Source organism: Miniopterus schreibersii (assembly GCF_964146895.1).
Source record: "Miniopterus schreibersii genome assembly, chromosome: 13".
In the NCBI taxonomy this organism is placed as follows: domain Eukaryota; kingdom Metazoa; phylum Chordata; class Mammalia; order Chiroptera; family Miniopteridae; genus Miniopterus; species Miniopterus schreibersii.
In genome coordinates, this window is record NC_138113.1 from 51,176,747 (window position 1) to 51,190,110 (window position 13,364).

Consider the following 13,364-nt stretch of genomic DNA (forward strand, 5'->3'; position numbering starts at 1 on the left):
CCTCCCTGCACTCAGGGTCATGTATCCGTCATCACCCACCCACCCATCACCATCCATCCTTTCCCTCATCCCCCCCTCCCTCCCCCTACCCACCCACCCACCCACTCACCCACCCACTGGAATGTATCAACTACTTGATGTGAACTGCACTTTGGGGGATGCTGTCCTCATGTCACATCCACTGTTAAACTGTCCTACTCTATAGATGTGGAAACTGGACCCTACTCTACAGATGTGGACACTGAGACGTGGGCAGGTGGAGAAGCTTGCCCAAAGTCACACTGGGCGGCAGAAATGGGTCTTGATTCTGAAGCTTGGCTGCTGCCTCATCTCCCTCACGTCTCGTGTTCTTGGTGCTCCCTTCACCTTATCTACGGGCCCACAGTGTCCCAGCCTATTCTGGCAAAACCTGAAAATTTAAAGACCTCATCTATACAGACCCTAGAGCTGGATAGCAACTTACGTAAAAGCAGAGGCTGTAGCTGCGCTCCAAGCTCAGCTGGGGGTCCCCTTCACACAGCCCTTCAACCCCGGTGCTCGCAATGTGTCTCGCAACCACCCCATCCCAGGCTTAGCCGCTGTTGCTCTTAATAGTTTTTAAAATGCTACATCTGTGTAGCTGGATTCAGCGAAGAGGGTGAAAAGGCTGCACTGCTTTTCTTAGATTTCCCCCGAGTTTTATTCATCTTTACATCCAAAGCAGACAGTCACTGTAGCCTTGGTACTACTCTGGAACAAGAAATTCCTTCCGCTCCTCAGCCGTGGGGCTCACGGAGCCTGTTTGGAATTGAGGTTCTTCAGAGCATTTCTTCGAATCACCGTGTCCTGTGATTAGTCTCCAAGATCTGAAAAAGACAAGGCGCCCACTCTCACTACTCCTCACTGTACTACTGGATATCCTAGCTGGAGCTCTTAGGCAGGTAAGATAATAAAGAAAATCCAATGTAGAAAGGAAGAAATAAAATTGTCTCTGTTTGCAAATAATGTGACTTTTACATGTAGAGAATCCTAAGACTCCACTACAAAATTGTTAGAGAACTGTTAAACAAATTCAGTCAAGTTGCAAGATTAAAAATAAACATAGAAAAATTAGTTGTCTTTACACTAACAATGAACTGTCTGAAAAAGAAACAAAGAAAATTCCACTAACAATAGCTTCAAAAACAATAGTTGGGAATATATTTTACCAAGGGATTAAAAGATCTGTACACTGAAAACTGTAAGGTGCTGATGGTAGAAATTGAAGACACAAATAAATAGAATGATATCCTATGTTCATGGTTCAGAAATAGCAATATTGTTAAAATGTCCAGTCCTGGGCAGCGTGGCTCAGTGATTAGAGCGTGGGCCCTCACACCGCAGGGTCTCAAGTTTGATTCCTGGTCAAGGGCACATACGTGGTTTGCAGGTTTGATCCTGGCTCCAACCGGGATGCGTGTGGGAGGCAACCATCGATGTCTATCTGCCCCTCCCTCCCTCCCTCTACTCTAAAAATCAACGGAAGCCCTGGCCCGGGAGGCTCATTGGTTATAGCATTGCTGGCATGCCAACTGATGTCTCTCTCACATCCATGTTTCTCTCTCTCTCCCTCTCCCCCTCCAGTTTCTGAAAAGCAATGGAAAAAATATCCTCAGGTGAGAATTAAAAAAAAAAAATATATATATATATATATCCCCTCAGGTGAGGATCAACAACAAAAATGTTCATACTAACAGAGGCAATCTATAGTTCAATGCACCCACTATAAAAATTCCAATGGCGTTTTTCACATAAATAAAAAAGTCCTAAATTTTTAGGAACCACGTAAGATCCTAAATAGTTGAAGCAATCCTGAGAAAGAACAAAGCTGCAGCATACTTCCTGATTTCAAACTATATTACAAAGTTATAGTGAAAACAGTGTGGCATAAAACCACACACAGAGCAACTGAACAAAATCAATGCCTAGAAATAATCATCTGCATGTAAGTTCAACTATTATTGGGAGCCAAGAATACTCAACAGAAGGAAAAGCTCTTCAATAACAGTGATGGGGAAAGTGCATCTTCACTTGCAATAGAGAAATTGGCCCCCTATCTTATACCATTCACAAACGTTAACTTTAGATAGATTTTAGATTTAAATGTAAGACCTGAAACTGTTAAACTCCTAGAACAGGGAAAAGCTCCTTGACATGGGTTAACAAATTTTTGGGTGACACCAAAACCACAAGTGACAAAAGCAAAAATCAACAAGTGGGACTATATCAACAAGAAAACCTTCTGCAGAGCAAAAGAAACAATCTATAATATGAAAGGGAACCTACAAAAAAAAAAAAAAATTGGGAAAGACATAAAATTAGCATTTTCATAGTAATGGTTACTTGGAGCTTTAAAAGAATCAACTGAAAAGTTTCTTATAGAAATGAACAGGCTTCATATAAACTACCAGCTAGAAAAAATAGGAAAAAAATTAGATCTGATTTAAAATACCAACCGAAAGTTTAGTCCTAACTATTTAAATTAGTACTAGTATAAATTAGAGAGCTTTTTTTTCTTCTTATTTCTCAATTAAGGATGGCATTTTAAGACACAAAAACCAAAAAAGTTATTTAAAACTTTATGTATCAGAGTACAATACAAAATTTTAAAAAATTTCATGGCAACAGAAATCTTAAGAATTCAATAACAGATGATAAATTGGAACAAATATTTGCATCTCATATACCAAGAGCTCCTACAAATTAACTCGAAAAATAACAATCCAAATAAAATGTGCACAAAGGATAGAGTTCACAGAAAAACACAGCTCTTGAATACATGAATATATTTGACGTAATTCATAACAATGCAAATGAAGACCACAAAGAAATCCCATTTTTCACGTCACAGCAGCAAAGGTCCACAGACCTGCGGTGTTAGTGGAAGTGTGGGGAACAAAAACTTCCATGCCGGCTAGCACAGCCCTTATGGGGGGCAATTTGCAAATATTGACACAAAATGTTAAATGCACCCATCTTTAACCCATCAATTTCACTCCTAGGAATTTACAGATATATTATATAACCAAGTACTACACAGCCATTAACAAGAATGAGACCACGCCATACGTAGTTTCTACTATATATATTAAGTGAAAAACACACAAACAGAATTCTGTAGTTGTGTCAAAAATAGGGAGCCGTAGGCAATTTGGCTGTAGTTGGAGCACCGACCCACGGACGGAAGGGTCCCAGGTTTGATTCTGGCCAAGGGCATATACCTCGGTAGCAGGCTTGATCCCCTGCCTTGGTTGGGGCGCATGCTGGAGGCAGCCAATTGACGTGGCTCTCTCACATCGATGTGTCTCTCCCCCTTCCTCTGAAGAGCAATGGGAAAAATACCCTCGGGTGAGGATGAAAAACCAGAAACATGCATAGAATCGTTTTTGGAAATATTCCCAAAGTGAGTTGTGGTGGCCTTGGACTGGGAAAGCGGAGCGGGGGTGTGTAGGGAGGGGAAGCAGTGTCTGAATCCTTGAACTGGGTGCTGCCTCAGTGGTTTTCCTCATTATGCTAATGGAGGAGGGAGGGAGGAGGTAGGAGGTTCAGTTCAGGTTGTAGGACCCTTCCAGCTTTAAACATCAATAAATGGTAAGCCGGCTACTATAACTTTAGGGTTAATTTAATGATTTATACAGTTTATAAGACTATTTTCAAGACGCGAGATTTTGCTTTGAATGGTACTTTTAAATAATGAAGAGGCCTAAGATTTAGCCCTTTAACACTTCCCATAGATAGCAATGAAGAACAGGCAGTAAAGGACAGGCAAACTTTATTTGTAACAACTTGAGTCCCTTGGATATGTTTGGGAAATTTTTGTTTATTTTACACAAATATAAACCCTCAAATTTGGGAAAAAAGCTGTTTTGGACCTTTTTTGGCTTAAAGTGAACAGAGGTCAGTGTTTAAAAAGTGATTTTAGAAAATGTTCACACCCCGATTCTTCTCATGAATGTTAATCCCCTAGAGCAGCCCTGCTACACAGGGACCTTATCAGGCAAGTGTATTTTGCTGAAATATTGACAACAACCAAGCCATCACATGAATATATTTTGTAAACTTTTAAAAAGAAACATTTACAAAGAAAAGGAAAGAAACATTTACACAAACAAAAATGTGGAGGCACTAAGGCTCAAGAAAGCAGGTGATTTTCAGGAGTGTCCCTGTCTTATTTTCGAGAACGCTTATGTTCTAAGAGCAGTACAATTAGCCTGTTCCGGAGGGTCTTAATCTTGTTCGTATAGTGTTGTTGAAATATTTTCTTCAGCTTTTGCCTTAACAAATCCAAAGATGGAAGATGACGACAATCTGGAATATTCAACATGATGTGGAAAAATTCATTCCACGTGTCCAAATGTGGAAGCCTGAGTAAGCAAAGAACAAATAAAGGATAAAATGTAGCATTCGGCATGCAGGGCAGCCCACTGTTGCCTTTGACTCCCACAGGTGTGGGCAGCTGAACATAACTTTCAGCTAAATCTATTTATAAGTAAGAGATGTAATTAAACGTTTATACACACCTTTTCCCCAAAAGTGATTTAAGAAAAGTAGTCAGTTATAATAGCTCTTCAGTGGAAAAACTCAATTTTTTTTTTAAAGAATACTGATGTTTCTCGCTAGCTCTATTTGCTATACTGTCAGAATCTGATAATCTGGTCAATGGCTATGGTAAGCCTAATTGCTTATGTGCCAGGACCAGGCAGACAGACTGGGCTGCCTAGAACAGAGCTCAGATTTAGAGTTCTAACCACTGTAATGGCTAAAGCTAACTGCAAAAACTCCAGAACATGGAGATAATGCACTGGGGGAAATTTGCTTTCCTGGAAGGAAACCCAGCCCATGATTACCAGGCCTTCTGAGGGTTAACTTAAGGCTTCTCTGGTGAGAGATGGAAGCCTTCTGAATACCGCTCTGGTCCTTCCATTATGAACAACAGAAAGTATAAAGTAGTTGCTACATTTGATGATTCATGCAGAATAAAGCATAGTTGTTGTAAGTTTTCCTCTGCATTTTATAAAAATACTGCTGACTGGTCTTTTTCTTATAAGGTATGTAAAAATCCATTTGGGCTGTACACTCAAGATGAGTGTACTTACTTTTCAATGCATGTTTTGCTGCCTCAAAAACATCTAAGAAAGAACATAAATGATATAATGAACATACATGTACCAAATGCTCGGCTTAAACATTACCAATAGTTCATTCACACATTATATTATTAAGAGAGCCATCTATGTTGAAAGGAAGAGTCCTAGTCAGTCATTAATTTCCACTGTGATTTTAAGGATGAGGAAAGTCTCAGAAACAGTCATACAGGGGTGGGACTTAAAACTCTACCCTGTGATGGATAGCTGCCTCATCATAGTACTTTATAATTTACAAAGCACTTTCAATGCATTATTTCTCTTGCTTATTATAATAAGCATCTGGGGTAAGCAGGATCATTATCATTTCCATACGCAAAAAGACAAGCAAAAACTGGAGGTTCGGTAACACCAGGTGATTGGTGTGTGCAGGGGGACAACCACTCACCAGGAGTGTCCATTGTTTCTATGAGGGCACTGGCTGCCCCACTGTCACAGATGGGAAGAGAGTAGTGAAGCTGTGGAACTTGCTCACTGTACCAAGCACCCAGGACTGTGCCATGTCACCATACTCGCCAAGGTATGGGTTTTCCATGCAGTGGTCGAGATCCATTTCCCCCCAGATGGAACTCAACATTCCACCACATTTATTCTCTTCTCATTGTAGCACCAATGCTAATACCCACCTTCTAAAAAAACCTTCAGGCTTCCAGACTCCTCCTTCATTTTTCACTTTCATATAAGAGCCAAAAAGCATGCAGTACACTGTTGCAGCGACTCCAAAGTAATCAATCTGCAGAGAAAATATAGGTCTCTATGTCTAAAATAATAATTCACACATCAGTATATTAAGATGTCTCTCTAACTTACTCAGCAAGCTACACAACCACAAGATGTTACTTTTAAAGAATCTGGACAGCATTTGTTCAGGTATCCCACTGATGTGCTCTACTGAGTGCCTGTCTAGGCTTTGCTGGAAGCTTCCATGGACAGATCACCCACTGCCCCCTGAAGTAGCCTCTTAGAAAGTTCTGTTCTCCTTAAGCTATTGTGCTCTTCCAAGTCCTTTGTTTTGTCACCCAGAGACAAACATAACATGTAACCATACCCCTGCAGGGACAGTTTGGAAGGCCTTCTAACTCCTTCCTCTGGGACCCTGGCCTCTGCTCTCACTGCACTCCTTGCCCTGAGACCCCAGCCTCCGCTCTCACTGCACTCCAAAGCTTTGCGCTAAATTTGATGACTCAACAAATTTGTGAATGTGCTTGTAATTGAACACAACACTCAAGCATGACCTAAATCCCAGGAAAGGAGGCTAGAGCAGCTCAAGCTAACTAGATGCCCAAATTCATTCTGAAAATATAGTAAGTGTGATAAAGGAAAATGTTTCCAAATCTCTCATGTTAACTCTATACCTGGTAGTTCCACGGCTTGTTACTGAGCATCTCAGTACACTGAAAACCGGATGTTTCACACTTTCCTGTAAATGTAGTTCCTTTTGGAAAAAGTTTCATATCTATACTCTGACCCAGGTCAATCAATGCCAAGCCATCAGATAAATCATCATCTTCTCCATCCTGTTCCAAAAATCTGTATTAAACACAAACAAGGCCAGGTTGCATGAGCAAAATTAAAAAAAGTCTGCTGGGCAAACAGTAAGAGAAGAACCCTGTTAAAAATGCAACACTTGGGGGACTAAAGATGGCAGTGGACTGAGTGGAAGCTATACTCAGGACCAAACTGGAATTACATCTAAAATATAGAGAAACCATCCTGAGTAATCAACTGCAACTGAAGATGAGCTAGAGAGCACCCTCATAACCAAGGAGGAAAGTGGAGACCGAAAAGAGACTGGTAGAAAGTGTGGAAGAACGAGAGGGTTGGTTGGGGACCCTTCAGGCAGCAGCTGAAGGTCCCAAGGGATATCCCAACTGTGGGGGGTTCCCACTGAGGACTCTAGGGCCTAAACCCCAGGCTTGGATTCCCTCCCAAAAGCACCAGAACTGAGAAAGGTGCACACAGAATATCTGGCTGTGAAAAGCAGTAGGGTTTCTGTCTGCCAGGAAAAGGCAGCTGGAAATGCAGGCACTCTCTTAAACAGCCAACACACAAAGTTTCGTGTGCAGCCACTTATCTTGGGGTCCAGCAGAGAGAAAGCAGAGTGGGCTGGAGCTGTGTGAGGAGTATCTAGGGTTGTGGGCTCTGGAGATAGAGCTCAGAGGGCACCCCTCTGGATTCCTGTGCCCAATCATTCCCCCATACTGGAGAGGCAGACATTTTCCAAGCAGCTTTTGACTGAAGGGGAAGCAATTGGTGCACCCTGCAGGAAAACCTCTCGCCCTACCCAGAGGAGTTTCTACAGCCTGATGCTCATTAAGAGAATCAGATTAATCAGCCTGCAGGCAGAGGCAGACTTCAGAGTGCTTTGAGTCTTTGTCTGATCTACCTCTGGACCTGGGCCTTGGAAAAGCAAATGCACCCAGCCCCAACAGAGGGGACCTCAAGCTATGGGTTGTTGATAGCTCCAAACAGGGTACCCAAGGCCAGTCACAGTGTCTGACATTGGCCTGCACCAGACACCAACCAAAAAGACTGAGAGTCCTAGCAGACCTTCCTAATACATAGAAACAAATCCCAAAAAGCAGCCAAAATGGGGAGACAAAAAAACAAGCTCCAAATGAAAGAACAAGAGAAGTCTCCAGAAAAAGAACTTAATGAAATGGAGATGAGCAATGTATCAGATATAGAGTTCAGAATACTGATTGTAAGGATGCCAGACAGCATGAAAAAAGATATGGGAACTACGAAGAAATTAAGAATGACATAGCAGAAATAAAGAATACATAGGAAGGAATAAACAGCAGATTAGAGGAAGCTGAGAATCAGATCAGCATATTAGAAGACAGGGTAGAAAAAAAATCACTCAATCAGAGATCCAAAAGGATAAAAAACAATTAAAAAACAGGAAGACAGTCTAAGGGAGCTGTGGGACAACATGAAACTTACCAATATTCATATGATAAGAGTGCCAGAAGAGGTCGAAAATAAACAAGGGTTAAGAGAGCCTGTTTCAAGAAATAATAGCAGAAAACTTTCCTAACCTAGTGAAGGAAAAAGTCATAAGTTCAGGAAGCACAGAGAGTCCCAAGCAAGAAGAACCCAAACAGGCCCACACCCAGACACATCATAATTAAAACGCCAAAAATTCAAGACAGAGAATCTTAAAGGCAGCAAGAGAAAAGCAATCTGTTACCTACAAAGGAGCTCCCATAGAAATTCTACAGGCCAGAAGGGAATGGCATGAAGTATTCAAGGTAATGCAAAACAAGGATCTGACTCCAAGACTATCATTAAAAAAACTATCCAGCAAGGCTATCATTCAAAATAGATGGTGAAATAAAGAGCTTCCCAGACAAAAAAAGGCTAAAGGAGTTTATCACCACCAAACCAACATTGCAGGAAATGTTAAAGCGACTGCTGTAATAAGAAGAAATAGAGAGAGAAACATAGGCATAAAGAATTAAAGAAATAAGGACCTATCAACATAACCTTAAGGACTTTAAGGGAGAGATCAATAGCAATATAGTCACAGACTTCACTGGATGGATCTTCCAGACAAAAAGTCAACACAGAAGCAGTGATTAAATGGTCCACTATATCAAATGGATTTGATATTTACAGAACATTTCACCCTGAAGTTACAGAATATACATTCCTCTCAAGTGCACATGGGTCATCCTCAAAGATAGACCACATGTTAGGACACAAAACCAGTCTCTACAAGTTCAAGAAGATTAAAATCATCTTCTAGCAAGCATCTCAGATCACAAGGGCATGAAATTAGAAATCAACTACAGGAAAAACACTCAAAAACATTCACATACATGGAGGCTAAATAGCATGTTATTAAACAATGATGGGTTACCAATAAGATCAAGAAAGAAATCAAAAACTTCCTAGAAACAAACGAAAATGCACACACAACCTCAAATCTATGGGACCTCAGCGAAAACAGACCTCAGAGGGAAGTTCACAGCACTGCAGGCCTACCTCAAAAAGCAAGAAAAATTTTTATTAAGCCCTATAACTTAAAGAATTAGAAAGCTCCCCTATGAAGTCATCCAGACCAGAACTTTTGTTTGCTGGGAGTTTTTTTTAATTACTGCTTCAATTTCATCAGTTGTTATTAGCCTATTCAGGTTTTCTGATTCTTTCTGATTCAGTTTTACATGATCTCACTCATATGTGACATCTAATAAATGAACAAAATAGACCCAGAGACATAGAAGCATGGAACAGACTAATGAATCTCAGTGGGAAGGCAGGGATGGGGGAGTGGGTAGGGAGAGATTAATCGAAGAACTTATATGCACATATACATAACCCATGGACATAGATAATACTGTGGTGAAGGTCTGGGAGGGGGGTGGATTTGGGGTGGAGGGGATCAATGGGGGAAAAATAGGGGATATCTGTAATACTTTCAACAATAAAGATAAATTTAAAAACACAAAAAAACGCAACACTTGCCCTAGTCGGTGTGGCTCAGTGGTTAAGACTGTTGGCTCAGACACCGAAGGGTCACAGGTTCGATCCCCAGCCTCAGTCTGGATGCATGTAGGAGGCAACCAATTGACATGAATTTTTCACACTTATGTCTCTTCCCCTCCATCCCTCAGTTCTACTCTCTAAAAAAAAAAAAAAAAAAAATCAATAGAAAAACTATCCTTGGGTGAGGATTAACAAAAAATAAATAAAACTGCAATACTCGCCTGCTTCCAAGTATGAAGTTGTCTGGTTTAATGTCTCCATGGATGATCTCGCAGCTGTGGACCTGTTCAATCATGTGCAGCATTCTGATAGCAAAGGAAAGCACTAGAGCTTGAGGCATCACTTTTTCAGGGATGTTTTTATAGAGATTAATGGCATTCTAGAAAAAATGGAAAGTGGAATCATAAACTGGCTACACAGGATCAGTGATATTTCAAGTCAAGAGGTTTTCCCCCACCTACCACTCCAATATAAGCTCCAACTGCACAAGGTATGTGCAAGCACAAGACAATGAACTTCATATTCATGTCCACATCATCAAAGTGAATACATTTACCAGTAATGTTCCATAGCTGTAGAGATCTCCCACTAATACACTGCCGTCCTGGAAGAAGTGGGCAGAATAGAACTTGATAAACATGTGTCGTGCATTAGGCTTTAGTCTCTCCATCAGCTGGGTCCCAATGTAGAACTCCCAGGGATTGGCGGGCTTCTGGACCTGCAAACCAGGTATGTGACATTCAAATCCAGTCTCACATTCTGGAAAATGATGACAGGAAAGCAACCTCCATCCCAGTGAAGGACATGGGGTGGGAAGTGATGACAAGCTATGCGCTGTTGCCGCAGTATGGGACCCGCTGCAACATAATTCTAGTGGCAAGGTGATTCTGAGTCCTTGCAGGATAATTTTGGTTCTTAAGTGTAGGCTATGAACCTAAATGAAACCACCACTGTCTTAAAAAAGAGGCTGGCAAACTCAAGTTCTAAAATGCATTTCTATATTAAACAAAAAGCTGCCCAGATCACTTACCTTCAAAACAAATTTCTGTTTACTTTTGGTGTCCTTCACATCTCCATGGGTAACTTCATAGACCTGGGCAAAAGCCCCTTCTCCAAGAAGGTGATCAATGTAGACCTGCAAAGAACCTGAGGAGACAGACACATCAAATTGAAGAAAAAAAAGGCTGAAACATTAAAGACTTTATCAAAATGAAGTATTTGCAAAATTTTCTTGGGTGCCTGAATTGCTTTCATAAATATATAGCCCCTTCAGAAGATGCTTTTCCCATCCTGCATGCCACAAAACAGCCCTCTTCTTAAATGATGTGAAGGAGTATGGGCAGCACTGCTAGGCCAGCCCTGTCACACAGTGGCAGGGACTTGGGCAGCCACCCTCTCTACACCAATGTGCTCACATTTAAAGGGCTCATATCTGAGCTGCCTATTTAACGAGACTGTTGTGATGCCAAAAAGAACACGTCAAATCCTCTGTGGAATGCTAAACAGAGATTTAACATGCCTTTGAAAAATGTAAGTGTTCTACATCGGAATAAAAAGGGGGAAGCATAATTGTGCCAATACTTCTAATAGATAATTAAATTTTACAAAGTAAACCTTTTGCTTTAGAACAGTTTTCAATGTACAGAAAAGTTGCACAGATAGAAGAGTGTCTATATGCTCTGCATCCACTTTCCCCTGTGAAGTTTTACATAACCATGGTCTACTTGTCACAAATGAAGAGCCAACATTGGTATGTTACTATTAACTCCATGCTTTGTTCAGATATAACTAGTTTCTCCTGAATGTTGAAGGACACAGGCATCAAATCTCCTTAGGCTGTGCCAGTTTCTAATTTCCTATTTTTGACGGCCGTGACAATTCCAAGGAGTACTGGTCAGAATGTCCCTCAAATTGGATTTGTCTTGATATTTTTCAATAACACTAATGTTACTGTTTGTGGGAGAAGGACCACAGAAGTGAAGGTGTAATAAAATTTTAAATTAATTAAAAAGAATAATTCACACATGCAAAATCAAATATAAAAAAGACTTCTGGTTTCTCATTTGGTATATAAGGAGCTTGGAAGTTATCACTCCACTCTCACAATAAGAAAAAAGCTGAAAAAACTGAAAATCGAGAATTCTTCTTAGATGCATTAGAGAACTGAGGTCACAGGGCAAACTGCTGCCCCCCCATATTCAGGAGTCAGACGGGTGCATACAAAGATGAGCAGCTTGTCAGAACAGGGGTCGAGCAGGAACCCCAGTACTAGATGGGTTATGACAGAAAGAACTGACGTTCTCAGACCCATATTTAGGAACAGTTCTCTAGGGAAACTCAGACATAACAAGATACAGAAATAAGGACACAAAGGGAAATTTTAGCTTTGATACTTCCAGTGACAGCAAAGAGTAAATACAGCCTCATCCCAAATAAGATAAGCACAAATCTTACAGAAAGTCCTATTTATCTCAGTTCCTCTGACCCGGTATATCAGCTCCTGCTTCTAACAAAAGTGACAAAGCCACACTAAAAAACAAAAAACAGATCTTTAAGAGACAGAGCAAGCATCAAATCCACACAGGAATATAGTAAAGATTTTGAATTATAAGACCAGAAATTAAAATAAATTATGATTACTATGCTAAGAGCTCTAATAAAAAAGTACATGTAAGAATAGGTGGGTAATATAAACAGACAAATTGAAACTCTGAGAAAGAATCCAAAAGAAATGCTAGATAGAAAAACACTAACAGAAATGAAGACTGTCTGATGGGCTTAACAACAGGCTGCACAAGGTTAGGAAAAAGATCTCTGAGCTTCAGGATATGTTGCTAGAAACTTCTAGGAACTGAAATGCAAAGAGATAATAGAAGTGTTCCAGAACTGAGGGACAACTGCAAAAGGTAAATGTATGAGAATACAAGAAGGAAGAAAAGAGAAACAGAAGAAATACTTGGAGTAATTATGTCTGAGAAACTTCCAAAATTACTGGCAGACACTGTTACAGATCCAAGAATCTCAGAGAACACCAAGCAAGAAAATTACAAAAAAATCTACACCTACCCATGTGATAGCCAAATTGCAGGATATTAGACAAGGAGAAAATACTGAAAGAAGCCAGAGGATAAAACAACCTGCAGAGGAGCAAGGATAATCCAAGGATCATATTGACTTCTCTTCACAGAGTGAATGGAGTAAATCTGGAAAGAAAAACTACCCACCAAAAATTCTGTGTCCAGTAGGGCTGGGCATAGCTCAGCCGTTGAGCATCCACCTAGGATCCAGGAGATCGAAGTTCGATTCCCAGTCAGGGCACATGCCCAGGTTGTGGGCTCGATCCCCAGTCAGGGGAGTGCAGGAGGCAGCCGATCAATGACTCTCTCATCACTGATGTTTCAACTCTCTCTTTCCCTCTCCCTTCTTCTCTCTGAATCAATAAAGATATATTAAAAAAAAAAAAAAAAATTGTGTGCAGTCAAACAATCTCTTCAAGGGTGAAGAAAAAATGCCCTTTCTTAGACAAACAAAAATTAACAGAATCTGTCACCAGCAAACCTGCCTTGCAAGAAAGAAATATTTTTAAAAAGTTCTTCAGAGAGAAGTAAGATGATATAGGTCAGAAACTCAGATCTTAAAAGTGTAAAAAAGGGATAAAATGAAATCTTTTATATATTTAGTAAGTACAGTTTATGGATAAATGAAATGAGA

General features: G+C 40.5%; 1 protein-coding gene across 1 annotated transcript in view; it reads right to left on the bottom strand.

The window, feature by feature from the left end:
• Nucleotides 1-2,583: 2,583 nt before the first annotated feature.
• The window catches only part of BUB1 (BUB1 mitotic checkpoint serine/threonine kinase), a 47,522-nt gene continuing 36,741 nt past the window's right edge, over nt 2,584-13,364 (bottom strand). Inside the window, exons 20-25 of the mRNA XM_081156029.1 lie at nt 10,684-10,799; nt 10,210-10,371; nt 9,875-10,032; nt 6,518-6,692; nt 5,789-5,895; nt 2,584-4,382 (exon numbers count right to left, since the gene is read on the bottom strand). Coding sequence (XP_081012155.1) covers nt 4,187-4,382; nt 5,789-5,895; nt 6,518-6,692; nt 9,875-10,032; nt 10,210-10,371; nt 10,684-10,799 — 914 coding nt within the window. The 3' untranslated portion in view covers nt 2,584-4,186. The remainder of the gene's footprint in view (nt 4,383-5,788; nt 5,896-6,517; nt 6,693-9,874; nt 10,033-10,209; nt 10,372-10,683; nt 10,800-13,364) is intronic.